At 38.3% G+C, this 21397-nt stretch overlaps 1 protein-coding gene and 1 pseudogene across 8 annotated transcripts in view; both read left to right on the top strand.

Annotated features, from left to right (window-relative positions):
• The window catches only part of MYRIP (myosin VIIA and Rab interacting protein), a 357362-nt gene that overhangs the window by 39517 nt on the left and 296448 nt on the right, over positions 1 to 21397 (top strand). For 7 of the 8 annotated variants that reach the window (XM_077865680.1, XM_077865684.1, XM_077865683.1 and 4 more), the window contains exon 2: positions 18714 to 18857. The exons of the other annotated variant lie outside the window; for it this stretch is intronic. In XM_077865680.1, the coding sequence (XP_077721806.1) occupies positions 18748 to 18857 (110 nt within the window). In that variant the 5' untranslated portion in view covers positions 18714 to 18747. The remainder of the gene's footprint in view (positions 1 to 18713; positions 18858 to 21397) is intronic. 8 annotated transcript variants of the gene reach the window in all.
• Positions 110 to 856, top strand: LOC144294380 (malate dehydrogenase, mitochondrial pseudogene; annotated as a pseudogene).

The raw sequence follows: 21397 nt of genomic DNA, 5'->3' as shown, positions 1-21397 counted from the left end.
AGATCTGAGCCACATCGAGACCAGAGCAACCGTGAAAGGCCACCTCGGACCTGCGCAGCTGCCGGATTGCCTCAAAGGCTGCGATGCGGTGGTTATTCCAGCCGGAGTCCCAAGAAAACCAGGCATGACACGGGATGACCTGTTCAGCACCAAGGCCTCAATTGTGGCCACCCTGACTGCTGCCTGTGCCCAGCATTGCCCCGAGGCCATGATCTGCGTCATTTCAAATCCGGTCAACTCCACCATCCCAATTGCAACGGAGCTTTTCAAGAAACACAGAGCTTACAACCCCAATAAAATCTTCGGGGTGACGACCCTGGACATTTCAGGGCCAACACTTTCATTGCAGAACTAAAGGGTTTGGATCCCGCGCGAGTCAATGTTCCTGTCATTGGTGGTCATGCCGGGAAGACCATCATCCCCCTGATCTCTCAGTGCACCCCCAAGGTGGACCTTCCCCAGGACCTGCTGACAGCCGTGACTGGGTGGATTCAGGAGGCTGGCACGGAGGTGGTGAAGGCCAAAGCTGGAGCAGGCTCTGCCACCCTGTCCATGGCATACGCTGGAGCTCGGTTTGTCTTCTCCCTTGTGGATGCAATGAATGGGAAGGAAGGAGTTGTCGAATGTTCCTTTGTTAAATCCCAGGAAGCAGACTGTGCCTATTTCTCCACACCATTACTGCTGGGGAAAAAGGACATCGAGAAGAATCTAGGCATTGGCAAGATCTCCCCTTTTGAAGAGAAGATGATAGCAGAAGCCATCCCCGAGCTGAAGGCCTCCATCAAAAAGGGAGAGGAGTTTGTGAAGAACATGAAATGAAAGGGCAGCCAGCTAGCAGTCTGTTTCCCTAACTTATGAGGGCATCATGTCCCTGCAAAGCCATCTCCTGCCTTCATGTTTCCATTGCGTTAACCACCAGTATCATGTTAAAGTCACTGTCCCTTCCAATCACAAGTCCGTCAATGTGTGCAACAATAAGAGCAGGCTTCCATTTTCTTAAAAAAAAAAAAAAAGAACTTAAAAGATTCATGGAAACTAATGAAAATGAAGATACAACCATTCAAAATCTTTGGGATACAGAAAAAGCAGTCCTAAGAGGGAAATACACCGCAATACAAGCATCCCTCAAAAAATTGGAAAAAACTCAAATACAGCAGCTAACCTTGCACCTAAAGGAACTGGAGAAAGAACAAAATAAAACCTACACCCGGCAGAAGAAGAGAGTTAATAAAGATTCGAGCAGAACTCAATGAAATAGAGACCAGAAGAACTGTAGAACAGATCAACAAAACCAGGAGTTGGTTCTTTGAAAGAGTTAATAAGATAGATAAACCATTAGCCAACTTTATTAAAAACAAAATAGAAAAGACTCTAATTAATAAAATCACGAAAAAAGAGAGATCACCACCAATACCAAGGAAATACAAACGATTTAAAAAACATTATGAGCAGCTATACACCAATAAATTAGACAACTAGAAGAAATGGATGCATTTTTGGAAAACCACAAACTACCAAAACTGGAGCAGGAAGAAGTAGAAAACCTGAACAGGCCAATACCCAGGAAGAAATTGAAGCAGTCACCAAAAACCTCCCGAGACACAAAAGTCCAGGGCCAGATGGCTTTCCGGGGGAATTTTATCAAACGTTTAAAGAAGAAACAATACCTATTCTACTAAAGCTGTTCCAAAAGATAGAAAGAGATGGAATACTTCCAAACTCGTTCTACGAGGCCAGCATCACCTTGATTCCAAAACCAAAGACCCCACCAAAAATGAGAATTATAAACCAATATCCCTGATGAACACAGATGCAAAAATTCTCATCAAGATACAAGCCAATAGGATCCAACAGTACATTAAGAAGATTATTCACCATGACCAAGTGGGATTTATCCCTGGGATGCAAGGCTGGCTCAACACTTGTAAAGCAATCAACATGATAGATCATATCAACAAGAGAAAAAACAAGAACCAGATGATCCTCTCAATAGATGCAGAGAAAGGATTTGACAAAATACAGCATTCCTGATCAAGACTCTTCAGAGTGTAGGGATAGAGGGAACATTCCTCGGCATCTTAAAAGCCATCAACAAAAAGCCCACAGCAAATATCATTCTCAATGGGGAAGCACTGGGAGCCTTTCCCCTAAGATCAGGAACACGACAGGGATGTCCACTCTCACCACTGCTATTCAACATAGTACTAGAAGTCTTAGCCTCAGCAATCAGGCAACAAAAAGAAATAAAAGGCATTCAAATTGGCAAAGAAGAAGTCAAACTTTCCCTCTTCGTAGGTGACATGATACTGTATGTAGAAAACCCAAAAGGCTCCACCCCAAGATTGCTAGAACTCACACAGCAGTTCGGCAGTGTGGCAGGATAAAAAACCAATGCCCAGAAATCAGTGGCATTTCTATACACTAACAATGAAACTGAAGAAAGGGAAATTAAGGAGTCAATTCCAGGGATCCCTGGGTGGCGCAGCGGTTTGGCGCCTGCCTTTGGCCCAGGGCACGATCCTGGAGACCCAGGATCGAGTCCCACGTCAGGCTCCCGGTGCATGGAGCCTGCTTCTCCCTCTGCCTGTGTCTCTGCCTCTCTCTCTCTCTCTGTATGACTATCATAAATAAATAATAAAAAAAAATTTTTAAAAAAAGGAGTCAATTCCATTTACAATTGCACCCAAAAGCATAAGATACCTAGGAATAAACCTAACCAAAGAGGTAAAAGATCTATACCCTAAAAAGTATAGAACACTTCTGAAAGAAATTGAGGAAGACACAAAGAGATGGAAAAATATTCCATGCTCATGGATTGGAAGAATTAATATTGTGAAAATGTTACTGCCGCCCAGGGCAATTTACACATTTAATGCAATCCCTGTCAAAATACCATGGACTTTCTTCAGAGAATTGAAACAAATAATCTTAAGACTTGTATGGAATCAGAAAAGACCCCCCAAAAGCCAGAGGAATATTGAAAAAGAAAACCATAGCTGGGGGCATTACAATGCTGGATTTCAGGTTGTACTACAAAGCTATTATCATCAAGACGGTGTGGTAGTGGCACAAAAACAGACACATAGATCAGTGGAACAGAATAGAGAACCCAGAAATGGGACCTCAACTTTATGGTCAACTAATATTCAACAAAGCAGGAAAGAATATCCACTGGAAAAAGGACAGTCTCTTCAATAAATGGTTCTGGGAAATTGGACGTGCAGAAGAATGAAACTAGACCATTCTCTTACACCATACACAAAGATAAACTCAAAATGGATGAAATATCTAAATGCAAGACAAGAATCCATCAAAATCCTAGAGGAAAACAGAGGCAACACCCTTTTTGAACTTGGCCACGGAAACTTCTTGCAAGATACATCTATGAAGGCAAGGGAAACAAAAGCAAAAATGAATATTGGGACTTAATCAAGATAAAAAGCTTCTGCACAGCAAAAGAAACAGTCAACAAAACTAAGAGACAACCTACAGAATGGGAGACGATATTGGCAAATGACCTATCAGATAAAGGGCTGGTATCCAAGATCTATAAAGAACTTATTAAACTCAACAGCAAAGAAACAAACAATCCAATCATGAAATGGGTAAAAGACATGAACAGAAATTTCACAGGGGATGACATAGACATGGCCAACACGCACATGAGAAAATGCTCCGCATCACTTGCCGTCAGGGAAATACAAATCAAAACCACAATGAGATACCACCTCACACCAGTGAGAATGGGGAAAGTTAACAAGACAGGAAACAACATATGTTGGAGAGGATGTGGAGAAAGGGAAACCCTCTTGCACTGTTGATGGGAATGTGAACTGGTGCAGCCACTCGGGAAAACTGTGTGCACGTTCCTCAGAGAGTTAAAAATAGACCTGCCCTATGAGCCAGCAATTGCACTGCTGGGGATTTACCCCAAAGATACAGATGCAGTGAAACGCCGGGACACCTGTACCCCAATGTTTCTAGCAGCAATGTCCACAGTAGCCAAACTGTGGAAGGAGCTTCGGTGTCCATTGAAAGATGAATGGATAAAGAAGATGTGGTCTATGTATACAATGGAATATTCCTCAGCCATTAGAAACGACAAATACCCACCATTTGCTTCGATGTGGATGGAACTGGAGGGTATTATGCTGAGTGAAATAAGTCAATCGGAGAAGGACAAACAGTATATGGTCTCATTCATTTGGGGAATATAAAAAAATAGTGAAAGGGAATAAAGGAGAAAGGAGAGAAAATGAGTGGGAAATATCAGTGAGATTCACAGAACATGAGAGACTCCTAACTCTGGGAAATGAACAAGGGGTAGTAGAAGGGGAGGTGAGTGGGGGGTTGGAGTGACTGGGTGACGGGCACCGAGAGGGGCACCTGGCAGCATGAGCACTGGGTGTTATGCTATATGTTGGCAAATCGAACTCCAATGAAAAAATATACAAAAAAAAAATAAAGCAGCCGTTATAAAAGTGCTTCAGTAAATAATTACAAATCCACCTGAAACAAATGAAAAATAGGAAATTGCAATAATGAGAGTTATAAAAAAGAACCAAAAAGAAATTATAGAACTGAAAAATATAACAATGGAAAGAAAAAATACTTGCTGGATGAACAAAAAACTGTAGTGAAGATGACAGAGGATCAGTGAACAAGAAGAGTACAGATCAAAAGAATTTGCCCAAACTGAAAAACAGAGAGAAAACAGACCATGAAAATGAGCAGAGCCTCAAGGATCTATGGGACAATAACGCAAGACCAACACATTTAGGGGTAAGGGCAAGAGAGAGAAGGATATGTTCTGATAAGTAACTCAGTGGTGTGGTTGATTCATAGAGATCCAGAAGGAAGGTCAAAGTCAAGCCCAGAGAGAGAGCAGGTTAGAATGAGGTCTTCAAGGGCCTTGGTGGTAAGCAAAGCCCTCTCAAAGTTATCCCCAAAGCTATAGGGAATGATGAAAGGATTTTTATGCATGGAGGTAACTTGATCAGCTTATCCCTTTTTTTAAAAAAAAGATTTAATTTATTTATTCATGAGAGACAGAGAGAGAGAGAGAAAAAAAGAGAGAGAGAGAGAGGCACAGACAGGCAGAGGGAGAAGCAGGCTCCATTCCATGCAGGGAGCCTGATGTGGGACTCAATCCTGGGTCTCCAGGACCACACCCTGGGCTGAAGGCAGCGCTAAACCCCTGAGCCACCCGGGCTGCCCAGCTTATCTCTTTTAAAACATTATGTTTGTGTGTGTGTGTGTCTGTGTGTGTATAAAATTTAAATTTAATTTTAAAAATTTATTAAAAATAAATTAATTTGTACTATACTATTTTTATATTATACTTATATATAATAATATGTTTATATACAATCTATTTTGTTATATTATTAGTTATATTAAATATGATATATTTAAAGTATATTTTGTTTATGAAATAAATTAAGATTAAATATTTACATTTAAAATATTGAATACACAATACATTTAAATCATTCAAAATTTCAAAAGCATTGAAAGTATGCTTCACACCACTGACCATAGTTGCCCTTTTCTTTAGGTAACTCATGCCACTGGGTTTTTCCTATGAATTTTTCTTGAGTGATTTATGCACATACAAGTAAGTATGTGTACACGTATATACATTAGAAACTTATATTTTATTCCTCTCTTTTTATACAAATAATGGCATAGTATACCTACTGTTTTGCACCTTGCTGTTTGTACATATCATTGTGCAACCTTTACTTAACCCTATATTTGAAGAATTCCATAACAGTTCATAAAGTTTCTTCATTTTTCCCTACCAGATGCATGGTTTTCCATTGTATGGCTATCCCATCATTATTTTTCACTTGGTTCTCTAACGATCTTTCTAAATATGTCATTTTTGCATAAATATATGTGTGTTACCTCTGTAGGATAAATTCTTAGAGGTGGAATTCCTGAATGAAAGGATATCTGTCTACTTCCCTATAATATTGATAAGTATTGGCAAGTTGCCATCCATAGAGATGGTACACTTATGATCCTAACAGCAATGTATGAGAGTGCCCATTTCCTCACAGCCTTACCAACATCCTGTGATTACTAAGCTTTTGAATCTTTGCAAATCTGATAGGTGAAAAAAAAGTCTTTCAATTTGTATTTGTCTTTTTATGTGTTTGATAGGTTTATGAGCCATTTATAGTTCTTTCTGGGCATTCTGTTTCTTCTGATTTTTATTACTCTCCTTGTCCATTTTTCTGTTAGGTTTTTGCTCTTTTTTCTTATGCACTTGTCAAAGTTTTTATATTGAGGGAAATTATCTTTTTGTCTTTGATGTAGGTTGCCATTTTTTTTCATTTTTGTCACCTAACTCTGCTCATAATGTTTTGGTTCTTTGTTATGCAGATATTTCAAATTTTATATTGAATTTATCCATTATTTTCAATGGTTTCTGAATTTCGTGTCATATTGAGGAATGCTTTTCTCACTCAGAGATTATGAAAAAATTTTGTTTCATTTTCTTTTGTTACCTTTATGATTTTATTTTATTTTTTTACCGTTAGGTTAGTTATGCATTTTGGAATTATTCTGTTGGTGTATGAAGTATGTTTATGTTACTCATTATTTTTGTAGCTTAAAAAAATTTAAAAGTCTAAGGGCATCTGGGTGGTTCAGTTGGTTAAGTGTCTGATTCTTCATTTTGGCTCAGGTCATGATCTCAGGGTGGTGAGATTGAGCCCTGTATCAGGCTCTGTGCTCAGCAGGGAGTCTGCTTGAGATTCTGTCTCCCTCTGCCCCTCCCCTTTCTCTCTCTCCCCTCTAAGAAGACTTTTTTTTTTTTTAATTTAAAAGATCAGTTTTCCTTGGGACCCAATATAGTCTCAAAATTTTCAGGAATTGCTTATGTATTTGTTCCAGTATTTTCATTTCCTTTCTTTAGGGTCTCTTCTTTTTCCCTCCATATCTGCAGTATTCTCCACAATCTGTCTTACTATTTCACTTTGGTCCCCTTCCTCATATCTTTCCCCCACTTTATTCCACTAGTTTCTCAGCTACCTGGTATGCCTTCTTGGCATAATTTCTGCAATGGTTGTTATTTTCCCCCGCCTATTTCCAAAGCCCTGTCAATTCACATTTTGTCATTTTGTGTTACTTTGATATTTTTCCTATTTATTCATTCATAGGTGTGATTTGATCATTAAGTTTTTAATATCTTAAAAGTATTTGGTCACTCCATTGCTTTATCACATATCTTACAGTGAGAGATTTACTTGCTTACTTGCCTTTCTTGCTCATTTATTTTATCTTCTAGTGTTTTTATATCATTTGAGTTTTTTTCTTTTTCATTATTCACCATCCAAAGGAGTTTAATTTTTCCAACTTAATTTCCTTTATTTTAGATGCCTTTCCATTTACATTTGGTATCTGTAGTTTTAATTGTCTCTTGGCTTAGCTGAAATGAAATTTACATTTTGTTTCTCATTTTCCTTATTGCTTTTTGAATTATTTCCAGAATGAGAAGGGGGAAATGTTGACTTTCACACAACAGATTCAGACTAGAAGTCAGCCTAGATATTGTTTAAGCTGCAAAAAGGCCAATAATACATCTTCACTGTAAAAGCCATTTGGTGGCATTTTCAGGTGGGATTGTAGCAGGCCACCAAGATCAACATATCCTAGCTGAATGTTAATAGCATCCTGCCATCTCTGGTCCAACCAGTTGTGGCCTAGTGTTGTAATTGAGTCTGCTCTAGGCCATTCCTGTCTATAGGTAAATGATGAGTCTCAGAGAAGCAGGCTGTCTAGTAGGGATAGCAATCTTGAAGCTGAAGTAATGAAGGTCAGTGAGTTCTATAGTCTAAGTACCACCTCCTTCAAAGAATAGACACAATGAAAGGTACATCTCATGTGTGTGTTGTTTTCTTTCTTCCCAGGTGGAAGTTTTTTTTTTTTCTTTTTTCCCTGATAGCAAGTGCCTTAAATGAGAGTCCTAACACTTAGATTTTTTTGGAGGAATAAGAAATTTCTTTTCAGTTCTAGTCAACATCTAGTCATGGCTGAAGAGGGAAGCTCCAGCAGTACTTACTTTTTATCACCTTTAGGACTCTGGACTTTGCAAGTTAATCTTTTTACTTTTCTATTAGGTTCATGATATCACACACATACATAAACACACAGACTGTGGGTTTATAAAATCTCGTTCAACCATTTGTCCTTGATATTTCTGTTCTAAGTATCTTTCTAGAATGTCACTTGTGTAAACACTGACCTTTTATGATGAACTTTCCATTATGTATGTACTTAATATCTTTGGAGTTCCTTTTTTTTCTTTTCATTTGTAAGGTATGTACTGACCATTTTCCTGTAGAAGTGTCAGTGTCCTTCCTCATGTTTGTTATTCTAGCCAGGAATAATATAGACAATTCTACCTTTTTTGAGGTCTTCTTTTTTTTTTTTTTTTTTTGAGGTCTTCTAACTTTAAAGTTCTGAGTCATTTATCGCTGTAGAGAACTTTGAAAATATAAAAATCACTCATGAACAACTGCTGTCAGGCTTCTACCACTTTGTTATAACCTACCTTCTGGTTTGCTTCCAGGGTGGCTGATGCAAGTCACTTTTTCTCTAATGCTGGCAATAAAACACCTCTCCCATAATGTCTTGTGAAAGTTGGGGAAATGCATGTGAACACACTGCTATTTGTGTCACATGGTAAACCTTCAAATGGAGGCTGAGTATGATGAGAGTTTGTTTTGGTTCTTTTCTAAGCTGCTGTAATTAAATTTGACCAAGCACAGAATTAAAACACAGTTCAGTCTTGAATGGGTTGCATGGTTTCATAAGTAAGACCCCAACTCTTTTATAGGTGGGTTTTCTGTTCTCCAAGTTTTGATAATTATACTGTTTATATATGGCCTCAGGCTGAACTTTTAATTTTTTGGCCTATTGAGATTGAAAGGGTTTACCCATTTTTGTAATAAACACTGAATTTTCTAATTATCCTTTGCTCATCATCAGGTTTTTGAAAGTTTTCCAAGTCTCAAGATATAATGCTTTGATTCTTAGAAAATAATAGGAAACTGAATTGATATTAGTTATTTATCAGCTGAAGTTAATAGAGTATCTATCAGGCATTATTTCATGACCTTGACAAAAAATGGGATTTTTTTTTTTTTTTTTTTTAGTGATTGGTATTTTTTAAATTTTTTTTTAAAGATTTTATTTATTCAAGAGATACACAGAGAGAGAGGGAGACAGAGAGGCAGAGACACAGGCAGAGGGAGAAGCAGGCTCCATGCAGGGAGCCTGACATGGGACTCAGTCCCGGGTCTCCAGGATCAAGCCCTGAGCTGAAGACGGCACTAAACCGCTGAACCACCCAGGCTGCCCTAGTGATTGGTATTGTATCTCTTCTTGTTTTAGGGTCTTTGCAGCTATAAACTGATGTGAAATAAAATATAATTGAGTAGTGAACAGTTTTCAGGCTGTCCCCTCGAATATGATAATATCAGGCTTCTCCTTTGACATTTTAGTTATTGTGATCCTCTTGTAATGTCAAGACCATTTATTATATTATAAACTTGAGCTACTCTTGTAAAGTTATTACTGGCTTTTATTAGTGTTCAAAATAACATTTATTTTTCATCAAGAAAGTAATCCATGTTCATTGTGGGAAAATTGGAAAACATGAAAAAAACATTAAAAAATAACTAAAATTTATAAGAAATCCAATAACCCGGAAATAATAACAACTGTGAACATTTGGCATATGATTTATTATTCTATTCTTTTTAATGGAATTCACACACTCTTTTTTTTAGAATAACAGAACGAGATCACTTAATATTGTTCTTCAGTCTGTAATGTTTCATTCATAAATATGTTGTGAATATTTTTCCATGTCAGTAATATATCATATTTTAAAAATATGTCATTTTTATAGCATGTTAGTATCCTAGCAGAGATATATCATAGCAAATTTAACCAGTGGTCTAACATTAAATATTTCTTTTTCTTTTTTTTTTTTATTAAAGATTTTATTTATTTATTCATGAGAGACACAGAGAGAGAGGCAGAGACACAGGCAGAGGGAGAAGCAGGCTCCATGCAGGGAGCCTGATGTGGGACTTGATCCCGGGACTCCAGGATCATGCCCTGGGCTGAAGGCAGGCGCTAAACCACTGAGCCACCCAGGGATCCAACATTAAATATTTCTGTTGCTTAAACAAATTTTCTATTGTAAATAGCATTGAGGAGACTATCCTCGTACATATGCTTAATGGGCATTTGTTTAATTTTTCAAACTGTTTATTGTAGAAGGGAAAAAACACCCAAAAGTACATTTTTTAAAAATTGCATTTATGAAATTTTACCACTCAGAGGTAACTATTGGTAATATTTCTTGTGATTATCTTTCAGTGTATTTGCAGTTTATCTAATTACATAGGATTTTACTATTCATACTATATTTTTTGCTTTTTATTGAACCATGTCATACATAAATCAAAAGTGTATACTTCAATGGATTTTCACAAATTGAGTACATCTATATAACTAGCACCCAGATCAGGAAACAATGTTACCAGTTCCTCAGCTTTACTCTTTTTCGTCACTGTTTTCCTGCTCAGTGACGAAGACTCTCCTGCTTCTAACACTGTAGAATAGTTTTGCCTGATTTTGAACTTTGTATAATTGGATTCATCACTATTTTCTCTCTGTGTCTATCTTATTTTGCTCAGAAGAATATTCATGAGATTCATTCATACTGTCATATGTATTTGTAGTTTACTTGTGCTTATTGCTATGTAGTATTCTACTGGTGAATATACCATAATTTAGTCTTCTATTGAAGGGTATTTGCACAACTCCCAGTTTGGGTGTATAATTATTAATTATACACCAAATGCTTTTTCATCTCAGCAATACATTTTCCATTTTACTCTTCATTTCTTTTTAATAACTTTAGTTTCTTTAACTCACTAACAAATGACCTTAGAAACCTCATAGAGGGGATCCCTGGGTGGCGCAGCGGTTTGGCGCCTGTCTTTGGCCCAGGGCGCGATCCTGGAGACCCGGGATCGAATCCCACGTCGGGCTCCCGGTGCATGGAGCCTGCTTCTCCCTCTGCCTGTGTCTCTGCCTCTCTCTCTTTCTCTCTCTGTGACTATCATAAATAAAAAAAAAAAAAAAAAAAGAAACCTCATAGACCTGATGTGATTTGTCAACTATCCCAAACATTTATAGACCAATCTATCTGACTTAGATGACCCATGAAGAAATAAATAGATACATATATGCATACATACATACACAAACACACAGACACAGAGGGTCTTTCTTGGGCCTTTCTTTCCTGACCTGCCCTGAGCTGGTGATCTACCAGCTGATCTCATGTGAGTGACACACCTTAAAACCTAGTATTGCAAATCACCTCTCATTATTGTTCCTTCTCCTAAATGTCTGGCTAACACTATCCATTTATGTCTCCAGGTGAACTTTGAAACCTTTTTATCAAGTTAGGAATAAAAATTCACATGAATTTTTTATTGACCATTTTTTTTAATGAATCTGTTAATTTGGGGGAAAATCTGCCATCTTTATAGTATTAGGTATTCTCGTAAAGGAATTGAGAATAGGTAGAAGCTTATGAAAACTTGATAACAAAAACAACACCCAACATTTTACTGCATAAAACAAGCAAGTTCACATAGCAAAACACAAGATGAATACAATTAAAAGGCAAGGGACAATCTGGGGACAACAGGATGGATGACTATTTTAATATGTTAAGTGTCCTTTAAAAAATACTAAGAAATATATAAAATTCTCTAAAATATAAAATTGCAAAGTTCATAAGAAAAGACAATTCCACAAGTATCAAGGTTCAAAACACAGTGTAATGAAACATTCCAAATAACTAGTGACCAAAGCATTACCAATTATAATAACTTTCCATTTTCATTTAATAAGAGTTGAGGAACACAGGCACTCATATATCCTAGTAGGAGGAAGACAAGAGTAAACATTTTCATGGCAATCTGGCAGTAATTATCAAATGTGCCTAAACATTGACCCAGCCATTCAATCTAAGAATTTTCTTCAAGGATGTGCAAGTAAATATGTATAAAGGTGTTAGTGTTATTTATGGTAGAAAAACATTGGAAATAAACAGAAAGTATGCAAGTATGATTGCTTAAGTTGTGGTACAGCCACACAATGGAATATTTTGTACCCATAGAAATGTATTAAAGGAAAGAATTTTGTGACCTTTTAAGGGAAGGAATCAAATGAAATATACAGCATGCAGTTCACCAAAAGTATGTGATAATACAATATCGTATTCTCTCTGCTGCCATCTTAGTTAGGTATAAACCCGAGAGATCAAGGAGGGAAAGCACTGTTCTAGAAGCCAGGACTTTCTGAACCAGCTTTGTGTCATGGGGAAACCACTTCCTTCTCCTGTGCTTACCCTCTCTCATCTATAAATGAAGGCTCCATACCTATGTGATCTGTGATTCCTGGACGTGAGGCTTCTCTAGCCCTGAGATGCTATCTCTGTTGTACAGGAAATCTAATCATGTTTACTGTAGAAAAGGAAGATGCTTTCCTCATTTCCCCAAAGGGTTTTCTCATTGTTCTCTGCCTTGTTCATTTATAGCTACTTTATTTATATCTTTACAGAAACCATTTATCCCTTTTGAGTCCTGATCATTATTTTTAGGTTTGAGATGATCAAAGCTGCCACTTCTGTCTTTCACTAACTGCACATCTTAGAAGTTCATATATAATTCTCAGAAACCAAAAGCCGGTGAAGTGAAGTGAAGGGGACAGATATATCACCTTGGGAGGAAACTCCAGGGTGCCATTATCACCTTTAATGGGGTATTCTGAAGGAAGGAATCAGTCTGCATTTTCCCTGTGCCCTCAGATCTGTTTCTTCCTGCTCATTGAGGGACTTGAAGATGGCATCTTATGAAGCTTCCCCTTTGCCTTGCAGCCTAAAAGTGGAGCCTTACTTCTAATTTACTTTTGCAGACCAGCAGGTGAACTAGACTGTCTCCCCACCCACCCTGCCCCTACCCCCCAACCCCAACATCACATGAGCAAAGTGGACCACAGATTTACTTTTGACCAATAGCATAAGTGGCGTGAAAAAATATTTTAAAAATAGCTGGGATTCCTGTTGTGATTTGCTGGTTAAATCTTGAAGTTGGTTTGCATCGTACAAGTATGAGGCTTTAAATCATTTAACAGAAGTCTTTTAATGATGGAAACTTGTCCGTTCTCTGTGTTTATTGCCATTATTTGGAAACTAAAAGGGCAGGTCACCTTTCCCTGAATAGCAACCAAGTAACGGGAGATCCTGTTCTTACCTTTCACATGCTAGGACATGGTAGGGAACTCTGGATTCCAAGTATGAAAACCTGAGGTCCAGAGTTTTCTTCTGCATCTCACAGGAAGGTCTGTGTGTGGAGTAAAGGTATGGACTTTAAACACAGTCAGACCTTAGCTGTCATTCATTATTTATCTTACAGTCAGAACATGTAACTATGAGTTTATACTTTCTCATCTGTGAGTAGTAACAGTGGTTGTAGTTCCCTGTAGAATTTTGTGGGTGTGTGTATATATATGCATACACATACATGTATGAAATGCCAAAACATCTGGAACATAGTAAGTGTTCAACCAATAATGTTAGATCCATCAAAACCATTAACAACTTAAAAAGTTTTATTTTTGAAGTATAGTTGACCTACAGTGTTATATTAATTTCAGGTGTACAATGTAGTGATTTGACAGTTCTGTTACATTACTCAGTGCTCACCATGACAAATGTTGTCACCATCTGTCACCACACAGTGTTATTAAAATATTATTGACCACATTCTGCATGCTGTACTTTTCATCTTCTTAACATATTTACCAAAATCATTGTCATCATCTTTATTATACTTCTCAGTATATTCCTTGGACAGTGTTTCAAATATTTGCTATAATTATGATGAAATTAGATTAGTTTTATTTAATGTTAGGTTTACTTTATGCTTATGAAAAATACCTTACAGACAGAAACAACTTGAATCTTTTCATAATAATAATAGTAATAACAATAAGTAATAAAATGTTAATAATAATTATTACTTAATACAATAGTAGTAATAATAAGTAGTACCTTCTTATAAAAGACAGTACTTACTATGTCTTTCCAGTGACAGCTGTGAAGCCTCTGTGTGATATCTGCAAACAAATCTTTTCTCCTTCAGAGGCCCCATCTTGTTCTTTATAGTTTTTGCGTATTTATTCCTAAAAAACACATGCTTTGGCTTTCCAAATTTTTGAACTTTTTATAAAAAAGATTATAACGTGTGCCTGCTGCACATGTATGTACCAATGACATGATTTTCTGTCTCAACATTATGTTTTTAAGATTCACTCATGTTATTGGGTATATCTACAGTGTGTTCTTTTTTACTGCAGTAGAGAACTCTATTATGACACACATATACACCATTTATCCTCCTCTCATTTATGGATATTCAGGGTAGTTTCCAGGTTTTATTTGATTTGTTTGACTTTCTGCATTTTTGAATGTGACTGCTGTTAATGTCTTCTGTTAGGTTGAACGACATGAAATAGGCATTTTTATAAACTGGAATGGTACAGATTTAGAAATTTCATGTGCTCTAACCAAATTCCTATCTCTTGGTGTATATTTGCAAGATTATATTGGAGGAATATACTCAGAGGTGGCAGAAATGCCAGTTCATAAGTAAGGTGCATCATAAACTTTGATACTCCTGTCACAAAGCAATTGCACCAGTTTATATAAACCATATGAAAGCTGCCATTGTCCCAATTCCTGTCAACACTTGATAAAGACTTTTTATTTCAGTGAGTGTGAAATGTGGCTTTGATTTGCAATTCTGCAATTACCGATGAAATTAAGCATCTTTTCATATGTGTATTTGCCATTTCTATGTAAACATGTGCAAGTGGCTTTGGAAGTGGCTAATGGGTGGAGGTGGAAATGTCCTGAGGCACATGCTAGAAAAAGCTGAGGTTGCTTTGAGAAGACTGTTGGTGGAAATATGGATGGTAAAGGTGTATGCTGAGGGCTTGGGAAAAAGAGAGGAGGCTGGAGAGAGAGCTTCTATCATCTGAGAGAATACAGGTATCATTGTGAATAGAAAGGTGGTAAAAATATGAATATTAAAGGTACTTCTGGTGAGGTCTCAGACAGAAATGAGGAACACGTTATTAGAAGTGGAGGAATTGGATCCTTTCTTTATAAAGTAGGAGAGAATTTGGTCAGATTGTGTTCCAGTGTTTTGTGGAAGGTAGAACTTGTAAGTGATAGATTTGGGTATTTAGCTGATGAGATGTCCGTGCAAAGTGTTGAAGCACAACCTGGTCTGTCCTTGCTGCTTATAGTAAAATGCAAGAGCAGAGAGAGAAATTGAAGAAGGATTGTTAAGCAGAAGGATCTAGATCTTAAAGATCTGGAAAGTTCACATTCTATCCATGTTACAAAAAATGAGAAAGTGTGATTGGAGGGAACATCAGGGGTCTGGCTGGACAGGCACACGCTACACAGATTATGAGCGATTTCAACTCAGCCATTTCAGCAGAAACCAGGAATGGAGCTTTGCTTACCCAGGGAAGAGCTGTAGAGGACCCTCTTGCTTGAAGGGTTGGCCTTCTGTGCATTTCATGGGAAACCAATGAAGTTTTTGAGAATTTATTATCAGTGGAAACACTGCCAGTTTAGACTAAACTGAGACAGGATGAAATGAAGGCTGGTGGCCCTTTGAGATTCTACAGGCCTGGCCAGTAGAGCTATCTGGCTACACACATGTGTTATCCTTCAAGAAAGAGAAGGAATATCCTGAAGGCAATTAATTTGGAGGTCCTCAGGGCTACGTCTGCCACCCACTATGGGGTGGGACTCTCTTTTCCTCAGTTACAGAGGTCCAAGCTGCTGTGGCTATACCCAGGGCCGAGGGGCTGGGATAGCCAACCTGGTTGGCTCAGAAGGTAGAGCCACTCTGCTAGGCACAGAAGAAGAGAATTATTCTTGAGCCTTAAAAATCTAATGGAATTTTTTCTGCCCTCAGACTTGCTTGAGACCCAAGACTCCTTTCTTCTTTCTAGTTTCTCCCATCTAGAATGGGAACGTCAATCCAGTGCCTCTCCTACATATAGCATTTTGGAAGCAGATAACTTGCCAGGTTTCACAGGTTTACCCCTGGAAAATAATTTTACCTCTGGATGAATATTGCTCACAGCTCACCTGTACCTAAGTTAGATGATATTTAGAGGAGATTACTTACTTAGAGTTGAAGCTGGAATGGGCTAAGACTTTTGTGGCTGCTGGGATGGCCTGAATATATATTACATGTGAGAAGACATGAATTTCGGGAACCAAAACATGAAAGGTTGTGGTCTGAGTTGTGTCACTCCAAAATGTTGAGGTCCTAATTCAAATTGTGACTGTATTTGGAGATAGGATATTTAAAAAGAGAGTTAGGTTACAATGAGGTTATTAGGGTGGACCAGAATCCAGTATTACTGGTGCCCCTATACTAAGAAATTTAAGGGGCACCTGGGGGGCTCAGTCAGTTAAAGTGTCTTCCTGTGGCCCAGGTCATGATCCTACGGTTCTAGGATCAAGCCCCACATCAGGCTCTCTGCTCTGCAGGGGTCTGCTCCTCCCTCTCCTTCTGTGCGCGTGCGCGCACTCTCTCTCTCTCCCTCTCTCTCTCAAGTAAATAAATAAAATCTTTAAAAAAGAAAGAGATTTAGACATTGACATGTACAGAGGGAAGACCATGTGAAGACTTGGGGAGAAGATAGCCATCTCCCAAGGCAAGGAGAGAAGCCTCAGAAGAACCCAACTTTGTCAATACCTTGATCTCAGACTTCTAGTCTCCAGACCTGTGAAAAGATTAATTCTGGTGTTCAAACCACCTAGTCTATGGTACTCAGAAGATTAATTCTGAGTTCAAACCACCCTAGCCTATAGCAGCCTTGGCAAACTAATATACCTACCTATATGTCAGTACTACTCTGTCTTAATTAATGTAGCTTTATAATAAAGACCTTCCATAATAAGTAAAGGTAATGAGAGTGGATGTTCAAGCCATGTTCCTGATCTTAAGGGAGAGCATTCAGTCCTTTTTCTTTTTTAATTGCTGCACTTCTAGTTTGTTTGTTTGCTTGTTTGTTTATTTATTTAAATGTTGTTAGTTAACATACAGCAATATTGATTTCTGGAGTAGAATTCAGTGATTCATCACTTATATGCAACACCCAGTACTCATCACAAAGAATGCCCTCTGTCATCATTGAATATGATGTTAATTTTAATTTAGATTTTCTTTTGTTCCTTTTCCTGAAAATGCCCTTTATATAATGGAGGAAATTTCCTTGTAGTTTTAGTTTGCAGAGGGCTTCTGTCATAAATGGGCATTGATCATATGATTTTTTCATTTTGTTCTGTGAATGTGGTGAATTACACTGGTTGAGTTTTGAATATTGAACTAATCTGGAATTGCTTAGAAAATCCACTTAGTCATCATATATAATAATCTTTTTGGAATCTTGCTGGATTGGTTCCACTAATACTTTATTGAGGATAGTTGCATTTGTGTTTATGATGGTTGTCAGTTCTAGGCAATTTTCCAGAATTGTGCATTTTATTTTATACCTGGGTGCAGCCATTCATTTAAAATCACTTTTAAAAACATAGTTTCCCATAATTTCTAGGTAAGCACTGCTGGAAGTGCTCCTTTAAAATACTATCTTTTCTACTGCTGAGAAATGGCTAAATAAGGTTATTTTACTATATTTTCTCCTTTTGCAGAATAGAGTTTATCGATTTCTAGTTTATATTTTATGGCCACATGATGAAAATTAAAGGAATATAGTATATATGGGATATTTAAAAGAGTATTATAATTTATTTTATTTTGCAATTATTACAATACTTAGAATTTAAAACTGCAAGTCACAAAAATTTAGAATTTTTGGATCCTGTCTTTGGCATTTTGTGGTAATCCACACTAGCCCTCTGTATGCTTTATTGTGTTGAAAAAAAGTGATTTATGATTTTTTTTCTAACTTAAGCATTGGGTGGGATGAATAAAACTGGCAGATACTGTTACCTTCTCTCTTTCTCTGCAGCCTTGCCAAAATTGTCTGTAAATGTTTATTGACTATGAGAGCAGAGCAAGATACTACCTTAGCTCAAGCTGTATTAATTCTGTGTTAATAACAAAATGGAGGAGATACCAGGGTGGTTCAGATGGTTAAGCATCTGCCTTTGGCTCAAGTCATGATCCCCAGATCCTGGGATCGAGCCCTGCATTGGGCTCCTTGCTTAGTGGGGGAATCTGCTTCTCCCTCTGTCCCTGCTCATGTGCTCTCTCTCACTCACTCTGTCTCTCAAATAAATAAAATCTCTTTTTTTAAAAGATCTTATTTATTTATTCATGAGAGATGCAGAGAGAGAGACCGAGACATAGGCAGGAAGTCTGATGCAGGACTTGATCCCTGAACCCTGGGATCATGACCTGAGTTGAAGACAGTCGCTCAACCACTGAGCCACCCAGGTGCCCCCTCAAGTAAATAAAATCTTTAAAAAACAAACCAAAAAACCAAAGTGGGTTGATTTTTGTCCCTGTAGAGCTTTCATCTTGCCCTCAATTTGTGGTCTCTCCTTGATTTCTTAGGTCTTGCATCACCATCTGTGTTTTGTATTAAATCATGGGGAGGAAGCTGGATCTGTCTGGTCTGACAGATGATGAAACGGAGCATGTTCTCCAGGTGGTTCAGCGAGACTTCAATCTTCGAAAAAAAGAGGAAGAACGGCTGAGGTGAGATGCTTCTGTTGCCCTCCTGGGTACAATGAGACAGCTTTTCCGAGAGTATTGCTTGCTGCTAGCCCAAAGTTTGAAGGCTTTATGTCACATACACACCCATGTCTGTTTACAGGAAGAATGCCCTTTCCTTTGTAGAAAGGTTCAGCTTTAGCGCTCAGCACCATGTCAGTTCAGAAATGTGACTGTTCCCACTGTGCATCAAGGTTTTCTTTGTGCAGCTCACCCCCTGCACTTTTAGCTGTACGAAGTTTGTGATGACAGTGTCTGTTGTGAGCTTGCTCTTGGCTTTAATTTTCATGTTGGCAGATATTACTGAAGAAGAACCAGAGTGTTAGGTGAACAATTCTTGAGAGAGTTATACTCACACCTGTACAGTCTTCTGCTAGAGAGCTCAGCTCCTGTGGTACAGGAAAAGAGCACTGAAGACATGGGATAGGGAAAGGGCCCACTAGACCAGGCTGCAATCACCTGGCCCAGCACCACCCTCCTAATTTTATAGAGGAGGAAACTGAGGCCCAGAAAGGGGCCCTTCTGACTCTCCAGTTGGCACATCCTTGTAGAATGTTCTGGGAAATATCATTGCTGCTCATTAGGGTAGAAATATCTAAATGTGGAAGAAGTCAGAGTGATTGAAATGAGGTTATATATTGGGTCTGGGTGTTGGAACTAGATGATAAGTCATCATTAGCTGCCCTCATTCATCAGTCTGTTATCTCTCAGGATTGCATGAGTTCATCAAGACATCATTTTCTTCCTTAGCCACTGAGCTCAACACCCCGGTATTTGTAATTCTTCCCCTGACTTGGACCCTGAACAGGCTGGGCCAGGCACTGTTGATTCTGCCTCCTGACCATCTTTCCCTGACCTTCCCTGAGTCTAGCTTTTATCACTGTCATCCTGGGCGTTGCCATAATCTATATGATCTTCTTTCTCCACTCCTCCAACTGGCCAGGGTTGTGCCACATCTGAGCCCCAATCAGGTCCTTTCCCACTCAGCTTAAAATTGGTGTAGATTGTTTTCCTTTTCCCTTGGGATACCTCAGACTTTCTGTTTCTTTACAGCATTCCTCCCTTACTAGATTAAAAGCACTGTGGTATAATAGTCTTTATTTTTTACCACGTTTTGTTTGTTTCTTATATTGTATATATTCAATATGTGCTTATTAGAGAGAAGACGAAAAAAAAAACACCTCTGTTAATTAAATAATTAATTGATTTGCAAACCATTTGCCTGGCACTGTTCAAGCTGTTGGGTACATGGTAAGCAAAATTATTCTTTGCTCCATGGAGTTTATATTCCAGAGCTGAGCTGATGAGTACCAGAGCCACCAATCAAGGGTGGTGACCAAGCACTTAAAATGTGGTGAGCCTGAATTGGGATGCACTGTAAGTGTAACATACACACCAGATTTCAAATTTAGTACCAAAATATATATCATGTCTTATTAATAATTTTATATTGATTTTACTTTGAAGTGCTCATGTTTTAGCTATATAAGATTAACCAAAAAATATTATAAGTTGACAATTTCCTCCGTTTCTTTTTATTTTCTTTACTATGGCTACTAGAAAATTCAAAATTATGCATATGTCTCACATTATATTTCTACTAGATAGTGCTGCTCTAGAGGGAGGAGAGAGAGAAGAAATGAACAAAAAATATGTATTTATACATATTTGATAGTGATGAGAGTCATGAAAAAAAAAATAAAACAGGGAAGGGGAAGAACCTGGTGTGGGGTGGCAGGTGCTGTTTTTCTGTGGGCTGCTCAGGAAAGACCTCTCTGGGGACATTTGGGCAAAGATCTGAAAGAAGCGAGAGAGGGAGCTGTGCTGCTATCTGGGGTGACATCAAGTATGGCAGAGGGAACCACAGATGTCAGATTTCTGACTCAAGAACATGCCTTGTGTTTTTTCTGAGGATCTAGGAGGGAGAGAGCCAGGGAAGTGTAGTATAGAATGAAGTCTCAGCAATAGTGTAAGCCCAGACCATGTAGTGAGTAGTGAATCTGTGGGAAAGCTCCGAATCTTGCTCTAGGCTGAGAAATCAGAGTTTTTAGTACAGGAGTGACATGACCTGACATCTGCTTTATAGAACATGGCTGCTCAGTGGGGAAGGCATCATAGAAAGGCAGGACAAGCAGCAGAGGAACTGATAGAGGGCAGCAGTACAGGTGAAAGGTTGTGCTTTCTCAGAGCCAGGGTGGGGTAGTGGAGTGGTAAGTGATGGTCAGATCCTGGATACATATCAGAGGTAGAGCCAACAGGACTTGCATTTCCTTATTGGGATAGGCAATGTAAGAGAGAACAGATTCAAGGAGGACTATGAGTTTTGTGGCTTGGGCGACTGGGAAAATGAAGTTGCCTTTCACTGAGTGGAGAAGACAGAAAAGCAGAGATTGGCTAACAGCTGGAACTGAGAGCTCTATTTTATGCATCTTCAACTTGAGATCATTTTTATACATCCAAGTAGAGATGTCAAGTTGGAGTTTGCATATTTGTGTCTAGAGTTCAAATGGGAAATCCAAGCCAGA

Source organism: Canis aureus, chromosome 22 (genome assembly GCF_053574225.1).
Source record: "Canis aureus isolate CA01 chromosome 22, VMU_Caureus_v.1.0, whole genome shotgun sequence".
In the NCBI taxonomy this organism is placed as follows: Eukaryota; Metazoa; Chordata; class Mammalia; order Carnivora; family Canidae; genus Canis; species Canis aureus.
The sequence above is the reverse complement of the archived record's forward strand: the minus strand, read 5'-3'. Positions and strand labels throughout refer to the sequence as shown.